This window comes from Python bivittatus, unplaced genomic scaffold (assembly GCF_059951505.1).
Source record: "Python bivittatus isolate LINGU-HERP-01145 unplaced genomic scaffold, Pbiv_v1 ctg000070_np1212, whole genome shotgun sequence".
NCBI lineage: Eukaryota > Metazoa > Chordata > Lepidosauria > Squamata > Pythonidae > Python > Python bivittatus.
In genome coordinates, this window is record NW_028277034.1 from 8,449,933 (window position 1) to 8,469,548 (window position 19,616).

At 38.0% G+C, this 19,616-nt stretch overlaps 2 protein-coding genes across 2 annotated transcripts in view; one reads left to right on the top strand and one right to left on the bottom strand.

The window, feature by feature from the left end:
* Positions 1-10,543, bottom strand: part of WWC2 (WW and C2 domain containing 2) — a 183,977-nt gene extending 173,434 nt beyond the window's left edge. The window contains exon 1 of the mRNA XM_088131915.1: positions 10,426-10,543. The gene's annotated coding sequence lies outside the window, so the exon portion shown is untranslated. The remainder of the gene's footprint in view (positions 1-10,425) is intronic.
* Positions 10,544-10,616: 73 nt separating this feature from the next.
* The window catches only part of DCTD (dCMP deaminase), a 38,660-nt gene continuing 29,660 nt past the window's right edge, over positions 10,617-19,616 (top strand). Inside the window, exons 1-3 of the mRNA XM_025167833.2 lie at positions 10,617-10,779; positions 16,158-16,269; positions 18,364-18,499. Coding sequence (XP_025023601.1) covers positions 10,739-10,779; positions 16,158-16,269; positions 18,364-18,499 — 289 coding nt within the window. The 5' untranslated portion in view covers positions 10,617-10,738. The remainder of the gene's footprint in view (positions 10,780-16,157; positions 16,270-18,363; positions 18,500-19,616) is intronic.

Here is a 19,616-nt window from a genome sequence, read left to right on the forward strand (position 1 = left end):
CTTTAATCTCTAAATTGATACATGACATTAAAATTAGAAAATGAAGATTAAAAGGCAACTGATGCTTTGAAAAAAAAAGTTTGTTGAGTTTCAGAATAAACAGCAAGATTATATCAGTCTATTCAATGTATATTCTCCCTATAGTAATAAATGAAATACATGTCCTTGAACTCTTATGGTGGAATAACTAAACTTTAAACTTGTATAAAAAGTTAATAAATCAACTTTAAAAGGGGAAAAATTAAAGTCTTGATGCATTCTGGACTATGGTTTTACAGAGCTTGGACAAAATATTTATTTTCAAAAGGTAGCAGTATATTCCTTGAAAGAGATATATAACTCATGTATATTGGGAGGAGGAGGAGGAGGAAGGAGTATTAGGTATGCTCCCTGCCTTGAGTTATTTATAAAAATAATAAAGGCAGGGAAAAAAAAGCTGCCATAGACAGTCAATGAGACTGAAGATCTCAGATTGAAGATAAGGGTCAGGACTTGTATGTGTGACTGCTGTGTTAGTGATGCCTTCTTGGCTTCATGATTATGTTTAGAGTGCCCGTTTGGTCTAGTGGTTAAGGCACCAGGCTAGAAAGCAGGAGACTGGGAGTTCTAGTCCTGCCTTAGGCATGAAAGGTGGCTCGGGGACTTTGGGCTAGACACTCTCTCTCAGCCCAACTAACCCCACAGGGTTGTTGTTGTGGGGAAAATAGGAGGAAGGAGTGTTTGGTATGGTCACTGCCTTGAGTTACTTATAAAAATAATAGATGGGATTAAAAAAGTACTACTACTATATCCAGGAAGCAGACCACCACATTTGATGGTTTGTTATACTCTCAGTCTATTGTAACATTTTAGCTGATCTCTGCTCTATCTCATAAAAAGAAGTTAATACTTTATACTTTTGCTAGCTGCCTTTTTTTTTCATCATGTAATTGAAGCAGTTTGGCGAAACAAGGGTCGTGTCTTCTGATACCAAGAAAATTCTACAAGCTATTGATACTAATCTCTTTCTCCAATATACCCAGAAAGTAAGATCCAAGAAAGTTAGGTTATGGTCCCACATTTTTTCCACAGTTTCCATAGATTAACCCTTTGCTTCATGGTCTCAAATAGCTTCTTTCTGATAATAATTGACAGTACAACTATCACTAGGCTGTATTTTGTACAAGGATAACTTCCTAATATTATTTCTGTACTTGAGGCCCACTAGATTCTTGAGTCCTGGATAAATGGAAGCCAGAATTTTTTTCATAATTTGTTCAAAATCAACTCTACTTCTCTGTACATCTCAAGTGGGGAATCTGAGACCATGTACACATACTGTAGCCCCAGAGTTCTGTTTTTGTGGCCCCCAGGAGCTATTTTTAACCCTGGTATCAAAAATTGATTGTTTGATTTCTTGCCATGCTGAGATGGAGACAAATAAGCAAATGGAGTATAGGTCTAAAATAGGCTTAAGATAATGTGTATAATACAAACAGCTCCAAACTCAAAATAAATATATTTAGAAAATGCTAATACCACCCACTTTGTATCATCACTCCAACTGCAGCCCTTAGTCATGACCACAATGAGGTTCCTAGATATCAAAACGTTGGTCAACCCCTGTGTGTAGTTGTCCTCTCCTTCAATACTACTTACATATATGCCAGGGTATCTGCAGGGTAGGATCAAGAAGATGGAGGCTACAATGGTTCAATAGAAGCTCTGGCTGTTCTGTGTGTGTGTGTGTGTGTGTGTGTGTGTGTGTGTGTTGCATTAAAAAAATGGGTGGAACTTCAATCATACCATTGTAGCTACCGTCTTGACTTTTTTTAACCATACCCTGCAGGCACCTCTGGTGTATATGTTGACAAAGACAAGTATTTCCAGCTTTGCAAGTAAAATAAACATGTATTCTAATTTTCTGCAAATTCAGTATAACAGATTGGGATATTCTTAATATGAACATAGTGAGTAGAAGTATTTTTTTTAATATCTGCATTTGTGCAATTAGGAACTGATGTAACAGCCCTCATTCTTTGGTGTTATTCTTTAACAACCAGTCATTTTGCAAAGGCAAAGCTGCAGCATTTTGTCTACTGTATTATGTCTTCTGTCTGCCCCGTAACTTAGCATATAACTCCCCTGTGCTGTATGCTATCTTTTTTTCTCATTGTGATGCTAAAAATGTTATTGACTGATCACATTTGTGTAGCTCTTCTTCTGACTTTATGGTAGCACATATTGGCTATCCTTGTTCATCTTCTCAGAACTCCAGAGACAGTGACTTGCTCCTGAGAACACCTGGTACGCTACAGAGCTGAATGGGATTTGAAAAGCAACATACTCTGTGCACAAGATGACTTTAGTTTGAAGGCTCATCCTATCTCCTACTAATGGGAAGAATCAGTCTTCCCTGCTGCCCCTTCACAAAAAAGCAATTTTGAATTGCTCGAGTTTATTAGATTGATTTGAAAAATAGTGCATCCTTTCTGTTCACTTGTGTACTTATGAGCAGTACTGCAAAGCTCAGAAGATCAGGGATGAAGTAGACAGAAAGGCTATGACTGAGGAGATCTGGGGTCTCTTAATCCTGCTGTAGTTAATATAGCTCACCCCAATGACTGTATATCGTTATTGTGAAGGTAACAATGGCAACTCCCTACTCTGAGTTCCTCAGAGAAAGGAGAAGATTCTTATGTGGCAGCTAAATTAATGGAGCACCCGATTAATAGGAATAAAGCACTTCTTTAGACATTCTGCTGAGGGAAAAGTCAGCCTAGTATGAGCACATTGATTTATATTCTTTGTTTTACGTTCCCTGTTCTAGGATGGAAGATTTGAACAGAAAGTTCATCTTATAAGAACTGAGAAGGATATACTTACACTAAGAGCCATAGGCTCTGGAATTAGGCAGTATTGATCCATATAAGGAATTACCTATGCACCTCCTTGATTGAAACACAACTGAGAAGATACAATTCATGTAGTTTTCTAATAATTCTACCTGATGTAAAACAACCTTTCCTAGCATGGAGGTCTCCAGATATGTCAAACTTTCACCATCGTGGTTCCGCTATCAGTGTATGTAGTTATTTGATAGCCAGGCTTTCCTCCCTGGGAGGAAACACTTATAGTCCTAAATCTTGGAGGGCCCATTGCACATTCTCACTGTGCTTCCAGATTGGACCATGTTGTGCTGCTGTCAGTATATACCATGCAGCTTACCAACCCCTAGGCAGCAGCAGACAGTTTGTCTCCCTTGACTGCAACATAGTGGTCTCCCTGATTTGTACTGCTGAGATGCAGTTGCTGTTTAAGTGCTCTTCAGGTTCTGGAGTCTGGGAGATATTAAATTGTGGAATGCTCTTGGGTACATCCACATAATTTTTCTCCACAAGATCAACCAAATTATCTATTGATTACAAGTGGCAGAAAAGAGTTAAAGGCTTTTTTTCTCTATTAGTTGCCTTTTAGTGGTCATCTGGATTAGTACTGTTAAAGAGTGGGACTCTGAGGAAAGGTTTCTGCCGTGTATGTATGTATGTGTGTATGTGTGTGTGTATGTATGTATGTGTGTGTGTGTGTGTATGTATGTGTGTGTGTATGTGTATATATATATATATATATATATATATATAGGGGGATAGTTTGGCTCACCCTTCAAAATACAGCAAATAAAGTGGCTGCAGATGCTGGGGTCTGCTCACCTTGCAGGCAGGGTAATGATAAAACAAAGAAGGAACCCTGACCACCTTCTAACTTAATGTGTACAGAAAGCTCCTCTGGACCACCCCCCAGCATGGCATGGATGGAACGGGTGTTCAAGAAAAGAAATTGTGTCTTTGTAGTATCCTTATGTTGAGCGCTTTGGGTTGCAGTCAATCTACTGATTAGGAAAGAAAAAGTAAATTGCAAAGAAAATGGCTGTAAAATCCAGGCTTCCCTCACAGCCCAAACAGTGCTGCAGAACCAGAGCGGAGCCAGTGAGTGGATGGAAGGAGGAGCCAAGCTGATTGTCAATCCTGACTGTGTCATCTCAAGCCTAAATTGTCCACATGGAATGTTTTGTGCTGGCATAAAATGGAAACGACACTTCCACACAGGAACATCTAAAGACTTTGAGTTGTTTTTGCAGCGGACAATGAGATAAAGGTGATTTGAGGACATAAATGGTGAGTGGAATATCTTCCTTCTAGGAGAGGAGAGTACAGTATGTGGATGGGTCCTTAGTTGAGCATGCTTTCCTCATATCAAGTTTATGTCACCCAGTACATACAAACTCTCTATTTCACTTACCGTATTTTATTTTTCAAAGAATAATTTTTTAAATCAGAGTCATATTTGTTGCATCATCGTCATCATCATGATCATCATTATCAGTATAATCCCTTTTGCATTCAATAGTAGACTCATCAGAATATCCACAATCAATATACTTTAATAAGAGCATCTACCTCTCTATTATGTGGTATAAATGATACATGGAAAGTGACTTCTTGTTCTTGAAAACTAATCACTATAAAGATAATCACTAGATAATCATCTTTTCTAAGCAGAACAATTAAGAGCTGATCTCTGTGAGCATGAAATTACTAATAGTTGTGAAGGCTCATCGTTTGGGAAGAAATACCAATAATTTCCAGATTCTCTGTAATCACTTGTTATGAGAAGAAGCAAGTCAATAGAACACAATTCTAATTATGACATTTTATTGGTATGCTATTGCATTTTTATTTATAATTGCAAGTTGCCTTGAGGGCTCTGGAATCAAAAACTGAGATATACATGTTTTTATAGACAAAATTGGGCATTTAACTCTTTTTTTTGGCAACGGACCATATATGTTATAAGAAAAAGTGCAATGCAACTGTTGCTTGCAATTAGTTGCTGTATTAAATTGTATTCATATTAAAGTTACACTCTCCCATTATTCATTCAACTATATGCTGATAATATATTGAGGAAGCCTGGATTGGAAGAATATGGGCATGGTTTTAAAACTGGAGGAAGAAACATCAATAACCTACACTATGCTGATGACACTACCCCCAACAGCTGAAAATGCAAATGATCTGGAAGCTCTAGTAATGAAAGTCAAGGGTCACATTAAAAAAATGGAACTAAGATTAAATATAAAGAAGACCAGACTATCAACAATGGGTATAGCAGCCAGTCTTAGAAGTGACGATGAAGATATTGTAGAGAGTCACATAGATGACGTAGATAAAACTATTCAGAAAAATTACAAAAACACAATGTGTAGAAGCATGCCTTGAGCGCTGGGAAACGAGAAGCATTAGGAAAACATTCATATTGGTTCCTATCTGACTCCCTGTGGTATAAGAGGGAGGAAAGGAAAATGCAATCAGACTTGTAATATTCTATTACTATAGCATAACTTAATAAAGTATAGTTCTAGTATTCTTGTGGAGTCTGTTCCCTGATCTGGGCAACCTCAAAGTGCTGATAATATTGAAGTGCTGGACAGCTTCTGATTTTTAGGATTAACCATCAACAGTAAAAGAACTAGCAATCAAGAAATACGCTGCAGATTAGCAGTTGGTAGGGTAGCAATGAATGCTTTGGAAAAGATATTCAGATGCTGTGATTTGTCTATACTTTAAAGATCAGAATCATACAGGGATTTTTTTTTTCCTATGACATGTTATAGAAGCAGAAGTTGGACTCTGAAGAAGCAACACAGAATATTGATGCTTTTGAACTTTGGAGTTGGAGAAGACTCCTGAGAATACCATGAATAGCCAAGAAAAGCAACAAATAGATCATAGAACAAATCAATCCACAGTTTTCACTTGAGGTGCAAATGACCAGGCTCAATTTATAATATTTTGTACATGTTATGCATTATGCAAAGACCTCTTGAAAAGTTTATAATGCTAGGAAAAGTAGAAGGAAAAAGATGATCAGCAGTAAGGCATATAGACAGTGTATGAATAGATTGTTAGAAGACCTGAAGGGCCAGATTGGGGGCAGATAATTCTGGAGAAGGCCTATCTGTATGGTTGCGACGAGTTGACACTGACTTGATGGGACATAATATATAACTGTAAATAAATAGTTATTAAAGATTATATCATGATTCTCTTCGTGTAATGCAACTTTCTTTGCAAATGGCTGTTCCTCAAACTTTTTACACTTAGAGAAATCACAAGTGCACAGATGTAAAGTATTTCTTTTCCTCTCAAGTACCTTTTATTCTAGAACAAAGAATAAATCAAACAATGAAACAGCTTTTTCAAAAAAGGAAAGAAAAGGGCAAAGAAATTATCTGAGATTTATGTTGCCTTCACCTATACTTCAAAGCACAGCCTTAGTGTAAAGGTGGCTTTAAAGAGTCATGTTTTAGTAACATTGTCCCAGTCCCAGTTAGAGATTAACACCCTCCTTTTCTCACTCTGTAAAGGTTATGGCAGGGGTTCTTAAACACTGTGATGCCATGACCCGCTAAAATGATAAATGGATTTGTGCGATTCCCTTTTTATGAAGAATGAGATTCTCTTTGACAGTAGTGAGTGGGCAAGCTTTCAATTTATCATGGAGCGAGGCCCTTATCCCACTTTTTATGCTCTTGACACATGCAGAATGGGATCGCTGTCAGAACTTGATTGCTCTGCTACCTCATATGGGCAGCATGGGACTGAATTCTCACAAGGCTCCAGGGATGCTACATGGAGCTTTTGGATGCTCCTAAGTATGAGATCCAGATGTACATTGCCTGACTTATAAGAGTGTGTGCACTCAGGAGGGAAGGAATATTTGCAGAATGATGGCAATGAATGGCCACACCCAGGACAACAGCCATTTTGTGGGAGGACCTATTACACATTTCCTTATCTAGCACAGTGGCTCAATTGATAACAGATTGGTTCACATATCATTTGAAGTTGAAGCACATAGATAACTTGCATTTATGACTGTCCTAGCACAGATTCAATTCTGTAGGTACTGCCTTAAAATTTCTTCAGACATATTTCTTAAAACAATGTTTCTCAGGGCTGTCAGTTCACACATTCCACTTCAAGTAATCACATTTAATGAAGTAAGTTATATACAAGCGTACTCACCCAATGTCTTCTGCAAGTTTGTATTTATGGCAGTACATGTATATGCTATACCAACAGCTGCTCATGTATGGAAAATACCATACTAATGCACATCAAATCACACTATCCCAGATGAATTATTACTTGCATTAGAGAAGTATACAGTACATAGCATAACAATGTGGGTTATCCCAAACTGATTTAAAACAAATAACGGAGTGACTCATTTTAGCCAGTAATAAGGTGGCAAAAAGACACCCTGCAAAGTCTTCCTTTATTATGTTTTAAATGCCCAGGTTTCCATTTTATATTAATCTAACAGCAAATTGACTCACATTCAAGAGTAGTTTGTTGTCTTAAAGCCTAGTTTAGCCCCAATCATGGGCTGTTCTACCATTAGGCATTCTAGTCACTGTCTTAGATGTCAGTGTGTTCATGGGGGGAAACACAGCCTCCCTTGATGCTCATCTTGAGTTACCCAGCCATTATCTTGAACAACAGTGCTATGTATACTATTCAGCCTGCTCTGTACTTCCTAAGCTGGCCAGCTGTATTCATGGGACCGAAAAAGTACGCTGTGTTTCCAACTCATAATTTAAATCAGCAGCATTGTGTCTCTGCAATCCTAATGTTTCTCCATTATTACCCAATGCTAGTCTTATCTAGCCATTGTTCAGTTGTTCCAACTATTTATGTCACAATGGACATCATTTCACCAGGATGGTCTGCTTCTTTGGTTCCTGTAAGCTGATACTTGTGTAATCAGTGATGATATCTAGCTACCTTCTCTTCTGTCAGCCTCTTCTTCGATTGCCTTTGCTTTTTCCAAGTATCAGAGTCTTTGGCAATGATTCTTGCCTTCACATTATGTGTCCAAAATAGTTAAGCTTTAGCTTCATTATTAGCACTCCCAATGAGCAGTCTCTTTTACTTTAACTAGCACTGAACGATTTGTTCTTGCAGCTAAAGGTGTGCTCCACATTTCTTTCCAGTACTACAATTCAAAGGCACATTTTTTCTTCACTCAGCCTTTCTGATTATTCAGCTTTCACAGCCATATGTTACAGTTGGGAAAACCATAGCCTTGACCATAGGAATCTTTGTTATCATTTCTGCATTTTTTGTCTAGGTCTGTTATTGTCTTTCTCCCAAGTAATATGTGTTTATTTCCTGGCTACAGTCACCATCCTTGTGAATTTTTGACTCTAGAAAGATAACGTCTGCTTTTATTTCTACTTAATTTCTTGTCCGTCTGCATTGGGTTGGCATTGCCTATTGATACAATCTTAGCTTTTCCCCCCAGTTTTGAGCTGCACCATCAACAAGATATTCCTTAAGTCTTCCTTGTTCCAGCCATCAAAGTGGTATTATCCACAGAGCTGATATTTTTTACAGAAATTTTAATTCCAAATCCTAATTCTTCTAATCTAGAATTTCTTACAATATATGATGGATATGAATTAAATAAGTTAAATTGTTCCATATTCCATTTTAACTGAAATCATATAATCCAGGTGAGGTGGCCTGCTGCACCTATATTTTTAAGGATGACCCACCCTTTCCTGTGATCTACACATTCAAACTTTTTTTTTTTTTGAGGTCTTTGCCTTTTCCATTATCTACTGGTTGTTAGCAATGTGATCTCAGGTGTGATTCAGTGTGATTCAGTCTTTTGTCATCATTCTGCATGGTAGATTCAAAGTAGTTTTAGTTGATTAAATCAAGAGGGTCCCACCATAGCAACAGGGTGCATAATTTATTTTACCTTGCAGTCTTTTTTGAAACAACTAGGTCAGGTGTCCTGCTTCTGGATGTTGCCACAGATGTGGACATCTCTGTATAGCCAAGATGTCTTCCCTCCAGTCACTAATCAGCATTTCCTAGGGCTACTATATCTAGGTTGCAAAATCCAGAAGTTACATGGGTGCAAGAAGTTTCATAATTTTTTCTACTATCAAGTCATCATCCAGATTTTTGAAGCCCAGCTATAGTAGCCATAGCATTTGCTAGCATTACTCTTCTGGCATTTGTCCTCTCAGTTAGGATTTTCTGCTAATACTTTGTTTTTAAATAAAATTGTTAAGATATTTGGCTGTACACAGGTTCCATTCTTTTTGCACCCACAACCCACCCATCCACCACACACAAGCACAGCACCCCACCGCAACACATTCTGGAAAAAAAGTGGTTGTGCAAAGCAATGACATGTACTGAAAATCAGAAATGGAGTGATAAAAAATATTTCCAAATGCCCAAAGACTCTGTCAATTTCACATTTCCTCTAATGCTCACCAAAATGTTCATGTCCTTTGATCTCATAAAATATGCCATAGAAGCCACTAAAAATAAAACAAGGAAGAGGAAAGGAAAACGGAAGGCAAAGGTGAATTGGTGCAAAGCTGAACTGTGCAAATCAGAAATGATATCAGAGTAACACAGGAGCCCCATTCTTATTACAGATCCTTGATTTGTGCAGAAACACCAGAAAGATGATGACTTGAGGAGGTAGTATTGGCACACTGACCAGTGAAGATAGCACATTTCAGTATCAAAGCTGATACAGAAGGCACAGAGATAGGATGGAGTCAAGAAGCCAGACCACCAACTTTACGACTGCAGTGTTTCACTGATACAAGCAGAAGTGGTGGATAGTACTTTAAATCAATAGTGGAGAAATAGTCTTTCTCATTTTCCAAGTATTTATAGTCATAGTACCTAACCTGCAAAAATCCATACCACCACTAGATGCTACCAAACAAGTAGAAGAAACTATCTTTGCAACTCTAATATGGTAGCCCTACTATAAGTAAGAGCTTATTGCTGCACCTCTGAGTTTCTAAACAATAGGGTCAACCATGTTTTTCCCTTGCCTTAGCAACAAAAAGTTTCAGCCCAATTCTGTCACCATGTGATAAAGTGATACTCTTTTTTTAATGCTTACAATTGTAAGGAATAGGTTTACAAATCAAACCAGTTGCATACTTGTATTAAGGAGCGGTCAGAAAGGGAATACAATGGAGTGCAATATGCTTGTAAATAACCTATATGGCCCACAAGAGCATAACATTCGAAAAAAATGACCAAGCTGTTTCACTTAATGTCATAATAATAATGCATGGGAAGAGTATGATTATACTCAATGTAGCCTGAAAATACTAGGGAAGTCAGATACAACTACAATTTCCAGCCACTATAATATTGGTTAAAACCACGGGGAATTATGGGGTACAGTCCTATGCAGTTGGAGGTTCCCACTGCGGTTAAATAAAGAATATTTATTGGAGAACACAGCATAAAGGTAAGTGAGATAACGTATGGCCCCTGGGAACGCTGTACTCCTCCTTTAAATTAGATTTTAGTGGGCAAAAGTCGTAGCTACCTTCCCGCCTGCGCTGCGCAACGTCCCTTGCGCCGCAATTTCCATACCGAGGTGGTCCGCCAGGGTCGGCAGAGCAATGCATTCTGGAAAATGTAGTCCGCGAGGACTTCAGGACTCCAGCACGTTTGACTCCAATTTGAGGAAGTACTGTAGTCAAAGGAGGCGGGGCTTTCAAGCTGCGCCACGTGGACTCCGCCTTCCTTTCCCGCCACCTCTGGCTGTAGTTTTGGCGCCAAGCTGGAAAGGCGGATTTCTCCGTTGGGAAGTGGACGCCGGAGGGACTGTGATTTGTTCTCCACCTGGATAAGACGCGATGAGCGCTGACGGCCAGCCGCAGACCAGCTCCCTCAATGGGTAGGGGCACGGGTTGCCGATGGGTCGCGCACTCGCATAACGCTGCTCTCCCTGCTCACGCTCACCTGTGCGTCCACCATGGCTGCTTAGACATAATGCCTTTTCCCCGGATCCCCCCTCCCCTGCACACACACTTGTACGTGCTTGGGCAATTGAATGGGGTCCCTCCAGAGCCTACTTAACGCGCGCGCACACACACGCCTCGGTGAAATAATTTTTTCCTTTCTGTGAAATGGGAAACTTTTGTTTTAATTTATTCCGTCTCTCATCCCACTCACCCACCTCCAAACGTTGGGCTTCGTTATTTTTAATGAATTAAACAGAAGTATTGTCTTCGCTATATTTTGTGCGGCTCCCTTTTGATTTTAGATGCCTGCAGTGCAGGAGGCAGAGTGACGGAAAGGAGGGAACCAGAAGTGTGTATTCACAGACAAACACAGTGAGGGAAGGGTATATGTGGGTCACAGTGCAACCTATTTTGTGGGCTCCCATTTATTCTCTTAATTATTCAAATTAAGAATGAACAAACTTGGCTGAATCCCAAGTTTGCAGAAGTAAAAAAAATCAGAAAGAAATGGTAAAGGGCAAAAAAATAACAAACAGTCCAGTGAGAATTAAGCTTATTAATTGGTGGGCCTGGGGAGAAGAGTGAAGAATTGAATGGCATATGCTGGAGATGGCATGGCTTGCTGGCTGGCTGAAACAGAGTCCTTTTGCTTAACACAGTAACATTTCATTGCAGAAATCAAATTGAAATTCAAATATGCATTTTAAGCAATTGCAGAAATGTATCAGATACTTATTTCGTGGCCTACAGTTATTGTTGTGGATTGATTGATTTGTATTGTATTTATATGGTTTATGGAGCTTGCAGATTGGAGAGAAAGTAGTGTATAGTTATTACTGAAAATCAGTGACAAAAGGATTCAGGATAAGTAGCATTAGAATTTAGAACTGGAGTATCCTCTACTCCGACACAATAGGGCCAGCCTAAAAATTAGCTCAAGGGCATGCACAATTAGAGTACATAATGAAATGTAACACCTCTGATGACTGTAGAGGGGAGATCTTTGGGAGTGCTATTCCTCCAAAGCTTATAAAATTAGTTTTGCTATAATAATTTCCCAGATAGATAAAAATTTTTTAAAAAATGAAATGCATAGCTCACGATGCATTTCAAGAAAAAAAATATTGATGGTATTCAATAAGATCTGATTATTGTCCAAAATCTGGGACCATAAAACTAGATTTTTAAATATAATTTTCCTTCAAAATTCTGGACAAGTACTAGCAACAATAACAATTTTAGTTTTTTAAAAAAAGCATTTCTATGCAAATATTTCATTTTGATTAAGCAAAAAAGAAGAAAGTTCTAAAGTAAAGGAAATAGTTGATACCCTTGAATATTGAGTTAGGAAGGTTAATGTCCAAAGAAATCTAGCCAAAGTGATGAATATGGTATTTCATAGGTGGAGAATTGCCAAAGCCTTAATATATCTGGGACCCTGAGCTGATAATGCAATAAAATGTGATTGAATGGCAGTTAGTAATATTTATCCTGTTTATGAGTATAAAATGATCAGTTTCAGGCATAGTTTGTATTGCATTCTGGACAATAGAAAATGAGATACTGAATATATGCATTTTTTTCAACAAGTCACCTTCTAATAAAAAATAGCCTTGTTCTAAGTAAAAGTTCTAAGGCAGAGGTTGGCAACCTTCTTCATTGTAGGAGACAAAGGCCATGCTATTGCTGCTGCCATTTTAGGGGGACTCACTGCTTAGCTCAAGGAAACAGTGAGCACTCTCTTCCTCTCTCTTATGGAATAGGTGAATATATTTCTTTTTGGGAATATGGGCTAGATGATTTTGGATGGAGGCACATCTGGCCCATAGGCCCCAGGTTGCCAACCCCTATTGTAAGTGTTGAAGCTGTTGATGTGGGAACCCCCTCCCCCCCTCAATTCTCACACCAGAGAGAACACCCTTGTAAACAGGGGACAGATGGCAGAAAACTTCAGGGCCAAGAAAAGTGAAACCAAATTCCATTAACTAAAAAATACAAGAGGAGGAAACCCAGGATTTAAATCTTGAGACTGGGATGGATGGATGGATGGATAGATAGCAGGTTTTCTATGTGATACTATATAAGTAACTTCTGTATATGTCTGGCTTCCTTTATGTCTGGAAGAAAATCACTTATCTATCCTGCTTGGGAATGCAGAGCACAGACAGTTTTGTCGCTTTGCCTGGCAGGAAACCTTGACAAAAGCAATACTTTATCCAGACTGCTGTTGTCAAATCTAAAGAATTGTGGTTGTTTGCAACTTGGAGGAAAGGGCTTTTCCTTCAGCAGGTTAAATTGCTGGGGATTAAATATAAGATTAGTGTAAGTATTGTGTTGCTGGAGGTCTTTGATTTCTGAAATTTTGGCCTTCCCATTCAATTATTTTTATTCAGAATTCCCTCCGGTCTAAAATTAGATAAATGAAAAAAATGTTTTAAAGTGTCCTTTACAGATGTAAAATCAGTTTGTTTTAGGCAGTGCCGCAGTAAAGACTCAGTTGACATTTACGTAGGTTGTGAAATACATAAATGTAACTAAACAGAGCTCAGTAAAGTCTTTATTGAATGCTTTCTTTCTATTCTTTTGTGGATCTCAAAGATAAACTTGCAGGATTAGGAAGAAAATGCTAGTTCTGATTTGCTCTGATCTGAACAAACAGGACAGTCAGAAAGTGGGATGAGAATAATAAAAATGAGACAAGAGCTCTTCTTCCACATACGCAACCCCTGAATTTAACCCAACAGTCGCAGAGTTTTAAATGTCATATTGTTTTCCTTTCAGAAATGCTTTCAGGAACAATCTAAAGTAACTCAACTTGAAATTTCGTTTCTGAATATTTATTTATTTTATGAAACATTCATATCCTGTGCTTTGAATTTAAAAAGATTGATACATATTGATTGATACAGATTGATACAGATTGATATAGGCAATATTCAAAACAGGACAGATTCTAAGAATTCTGCAAACCACCCCTGATCCTTAAAAAGTCATCTCAGGAAGATTCTAGACTTAGCAATCACTGAAGTATGTTCTGATGGGGAAATAAATTGTTGGAATCCAACTATTGTAAATCCTGAAATACTAAACTCTGATATTTTAGCAATGTCTGATTTAATTTCAAGATTAGGCTTATCTGAGCGTTAAAACTGATCCTTTATCATAAGGTAATGAACAAATGGCCTCATCTTGACTAGTGTTTTATCTAAGTCCAATTTCTAGAGTGTATCTCTTACACTTTAGTTTAAGCTGAAGTAATGACTGTCCTTCAAATGGGTTCCTCTAAGAGGAAAAAATATTGAAAAGCAACATTGTTCTTCATTAGTGAAGGCTTTCTCTTAAAAATATTTCTGATGACATCTACTCATCCCACTAAATTGGGGTGGGCTTGCTCCAGGACCCTCTATTAACTGTTATCTGGTAGGACCTAGGAAATGAGCCTTTTTTGTAGCTGCAGCTACCCTATGGAACAGCCTCCCCCTGACATATGGAGGGCCCCTATCCTCCCCGTCTTCCAGAAGTCCCTTAAGATGTGGCTTTTCCCTCCGGAGTTGGGTCAGGATGGGAGGTGAGCCCAGCATTTGTGTTTTTGAGAGGATAGTGTTATACCATTTAGTGGTATGTAAGATGTTTTTTTAAAATAGTGTATATTTTATTATTTGCATATCTGCTTGTTAGCTGCCTATGGTTATTTTATATAATATGGCCATATGAATTTTTCTGATAAATACATTTTTAGTAAATAAATAATCTTATGTTTGGGGACCAAAGGCATGGGCAAAGCAGAGCTCACCGTGCAGCAGAAAAACCCACAGTTATGTTTTTATGCATCTTTGAAGTTAATTTTAAGTATTTTTTCCAGTGCCTATTGTGTTCTTAAAAAGACTTCAGTTACTTAGGTGCCCTCAAGTCAGGTTCAGCTTCTGGTGAGTGTGAGGACAAATGCTCACCATCTTAGTCTGTTTTTGGTATAGTCTTTAAGCATAGAGAAAATACTTAAAGTATTTTAGGTGAAGTAAAATGGAAGAGTGTGCTCCATGATCCTTTTAATTCAGTTCAATAGGATTTTTTAAATGAGTTTCTACTTTCTAAAATGAAAGATCTGTGTAGTTTTATAAGGACCAGTATATGAGAAGGTATTAATATTGACAATTAATATATTAATACGGCAAATGAGATAGGTATTAATACTGACATGGGAGAAGTGTTGATGGACATAAAACCTACAAACTGGATTTTAGATACTATGGTTGAATGGCATCAAATGAGGTTGGCATTCAGAGAGCTGGCATCAAATGATAGGGTGTTTTTTTTTTGAGAGTTGAAAGAATATGACTGCTCACATTGTGCAGTGGAGGCAGTTTGAATAAGTGTTTTCCAGGTTTTTTTATGTTTGTAGAGTATAAATAGCAAAATATTTCAGAAGTCATAACCCACTTTCAACTCTCAGAAACCTATACTTATTTATCTAGAGAATTAGAAAATAGTGCACATTGCTGTTCCCTTTGAAAGTATGTGATGCTTTGAGAAATGAGTTTATTTAAATGCTGCTTTTTGGGGTCATTGTTCTACCTGCTTATTCATGTTTACTAAAATGCAAAGTAAAATATGGGCTATTATTGTCTGTAGACTCTACCACAAAGGCAGTCAAAATGGAACACTTGACTTCTGACATTGGATTATACGTTATCAACGTTGCTTATGAGCGTTATAATTGAAAATCATTATTAGCAGGCATTGACAGTGCAAGTAACATTCAGTGGAAAGATATTTCATGTTCAGTGTTTATTTTTAGCTGTAACAAATGAAATTGCACCAGATGCTTGCTGTAAGAATAGCTGGCTGAGTGTATCTTTATTCAAACAGCTTAATGTCAGTAACGCTGGGGCAAGGAATGTAACCTTTCCCATATTTTTCCAAAGAAGATAATATTGAGGGATAGATAATAGTTAACATTGCATGACTTAAAGACTGTAAATTGCAGTTTTAAATGACATAATTTAGTCTCCTTTTGGCCTTTTTGGTCTGAAAAGCAATGTTGTTCATAAGCCACTAGGCAGATATAAAACACCAATATTTCCGACTATTAAAGTTTTGATTTGAATCTGTAACCTCCAAGGGCAGATACTGCTCTTTTAGTTGTACTTAATTAAACTCTGATGCCACTCTGAAATTCTGTATCGCAATAATTGACTTATTTCTGCAGATTCAAACATTGGGGTCAAAGTGCATCTTGTAGAGATTTTAATTAAAAAAAAACTCAGTTCATGCCAACCACAACCATTATTGTCACTTTATGTAATTTCTATAGGTATGCTTGTGAGATGACCTGTAAAAAACGAGATGATTACTTGGAGTGGCCTGAATATTTCATGGCTGTAGCATTCTTGTCAGCACAAAGAAGCAAGGATCCAAATTCTCAGGTAGGAAGATGGCATTTGGGGAGGCTGAAATAAGTCAATGAGGCTGAAGTCTTAGGCACACTATCCTGGGAGTAATCACATTGAATTGAACTTATTTGGGTTTATTTCTGAGTAGACATGACTAGATCTGTACTGTTAATCTTTGGCCATTCAATAGGTATCCCAACTTATCATGAAGGAAACTCCTTTCTATAATTTATTGAGGAGGTGTTAACATGAACTACTTTTTGGGAGAGGGAACTTGTTTTTATTTCATTTCTTTTCAATAGTAATATAATTTGAATGAGTCAAGCAAAATTTGCCTTGGCCCTATAACAGGTAGCCCAGGACTATATAATATTTGATATCCTTTTTTTGTGGCCCCCTCCAAACTTACTGCTAAACTGGGATTATGATTGTTGAATGCTGTGGAGGGTTTTCTATTAATGTTGAAGTGAACTCATAAACTATCATAGCATTATTAACCATCCCAGAAAGTCTGGGCCCTATGCATAAATATAATATGCCCTTCTACATGTATTGTTGTCTCAGCCACTGCTGAACTTGGCCTCTCAAAAAATCCCAGGCATCCAAAAGGTTTCCCAACCCTGCCATACACCATAGATATTAGAGTTTTAGATAGCTAAGGTTGAATTGCATTTGGTTTAGCATTCATGTGTTGCAAACTTATATTGTTGATGAAATATTTCTGAAATGTTTTAATTTTGGAAATAAAAATCAGCATCAGTCTTTTCTTGTATACTTTCCCTAGTCACCATTTGTCTCGCTCTATTATTTATTAATTTGATTTGATTTATATGCTACCTTTTCATTTGGGAGCAAAGGCAGCATGGGGACCTCTTAAGGAGAATGTCGTCTGAAAGTTTTTGTATACAAAAACGTTAATTTGAGTGAAGTTACTCTAATACAGGAATTCTCAAAGTTTCTGGCACTGTGACCCCAAAAATTATAATTTAATTTGTGTGACTGCATGCATGAATAAAAATAATAATTTAATTTGGGCTAATGTTGAGCAAGATATAAATATGCTATTCAGTTTTAATAATTAAAGTTTAATTTATACAGTATACCAAAGGGGTTCTCAGCTTGGCAGAACTGCAATTGTCTATTGGATCTTGGAGAGGTAAGCTGCAGTCAGTTTCCCCAAAGTGGCAAGCAGATAAAGTAAGCAGCAAAGCCCAGAGGTAGTTTTGATCAGGTGTAAAAAAACCAGAACGAATGCAAAAAACAAAACCTCTGTCTAAATTGTTCATAAGTTTCCCTGACATCCTGACCCTCAGTTTGAGAATTCTTGCTGTAACATAATCAGGTCTTAATCCATGTGGGTCTTTAAGATTAGCAATGACATTATGACTTTTCCCCAGAAACTGGTGCAGCTTTTAAAGTATTGATCAGATGTGCATTTAATACTCGCTCTGATTTAGCACCTGCAAAATTTTGCAATTTTAGTTGCAATTGTAACTTCAGGCTTGAAAAGTCATCATACATACAGTGCATTGTATGTGTGGATGAACATCACTAGGTCAACTCTGTCTAGGAAGGTCTGCAGTTAAAGTACCAGCTTTTAAGGCACATTGAGATAACTTGAGTCTCTAATGCTAGAGGTGGATGAATGCAGGTAGGTGTGTGCCAGGTTCCATTGATTAAACAGTGTCATCTTATGGAACCTAGGAAGTACACCTACTGTGCTGTAGCTCTTGCCCTCTAGAATTATATCCCCCTGCCAGAGATTCATGTGACTCCCAACCTTTAGGAAATAGTTAAAGATCTGGTGGTTCTCCCAGGCCTTGAGATAGGCTGATTGTGGAGCCCTATTTAGTTACAGTTGGTTTGTAGTTGGTGTTCTGTTCTTCAGGTTGATTGTGAGCTTTTTTATATGTATTGTCTTCTTTTTATTTACCCATAAATAAAAATAATAATTTAATTTGGGCTAATGTTGGGCAAGCCATCAAGGAGTTGGGCAGCCTCAAAATTTGTTAAATAAATTTGATGCATCCATTAACACTCCTGTGTTAATCACAGATCCATCCGGGTCATGGTCAACAGGTAAATGGGTGACAGTAGTGAAACAGTAAACCAGATGTTCTCTTTTAGGTTGGTGCTTGCATTGTGAATTCAGAAAACAAGATTGTGGGAATTGGATATAACGGAATGCCTAATGGATGCAGTGATGATCTCCTACCATGGACAAGAAGAGCAGATAGTAAACTTGACACAAAATATCCCTATGGTAAGCAATGTAATGATTAAATTAGGTCCTTATTTTTCCTGATGTGAACAGAAGGCACCCTTACCTGGGGTGCCTGTCTCCTTTCAGGCAGGATCAAAGAATTTTATTTTATAGCTTCTAGATGGCAGTAGCGAACAACCTAAACATTTCCTATCTGTTTTGTAAACCGCCTGGTACAAAAACTCTGAATTAAACTTTCTCTTTTATCTCAATTTATATTGATGTTTTCTTCACTTTTTTCTTCTTGCAAGACTTCCATGGTCTCTGATAGTCCAGGAAGTCTCTTTCCCTGGACACAACAGGAGAATTCTTAGGTGGTTGGGGCTATCTTTCTTAAGCTTGGTTTTTTGACAATCATCTCACCAGGATAAGTACCCATCCAGGTGGTTTTCTTTCACTCTTGCCCAAAGGACTATCTTTGATAGCTTTGCAGGAAGTGGCTTTCTCGGGAATTATGGGGTCATCCCCAATCCCTTCAAGGAGCCAAGGGATCTGTAGATTGGGCATAATGAATGCCCCCTCCCCTCTTGTGATTGACAGGACCACTTCAAACTATAGCTAGATCAGATAAGTACTCAGTGAGCTTTCCCCTTCCAAGCTTAGTGCTCCCTCATCTCTGTGGGTCTCTGAAAAGTGACCTTCTCTCACAAGCAAGCTGGCCTTATGGCTGAGCACAGACATTTGTAGCTCAAGACCTAGAATGTAATTGTGAAATCCAAGTCAGGCAGAGTATTAGTATTCAGTGCCAAAAGGCGCAGACATTTTGGCAAGTTGTTAGATCTTGACTGTAACCAAGTACAGTTATTTCCTGCAGAAGGAGGAGAGATAGGTATGATATCTTGCATTCAGCCATGTCTGGCTTTTCATATATTCACACAGATACCCAAACAGATACTTCATGCTAGGTAGCTGATAAGAGAAGCTAAGATTGGGAGTTACTTTCCCATAGGAGAATGCTCTTACAGAAGTAGAAGGGGGTTGTTGAACAGGCATCAGAAGTGGATTCCTATAAAATAATTCTGTGAACTCTAGAAAGAAGAATTGGAAGAATTGTGATGGAGGAGGTCTGATGGCTGGCACAACCTAAAATGGATCTAGCCAGTAGTGACAGAAGATT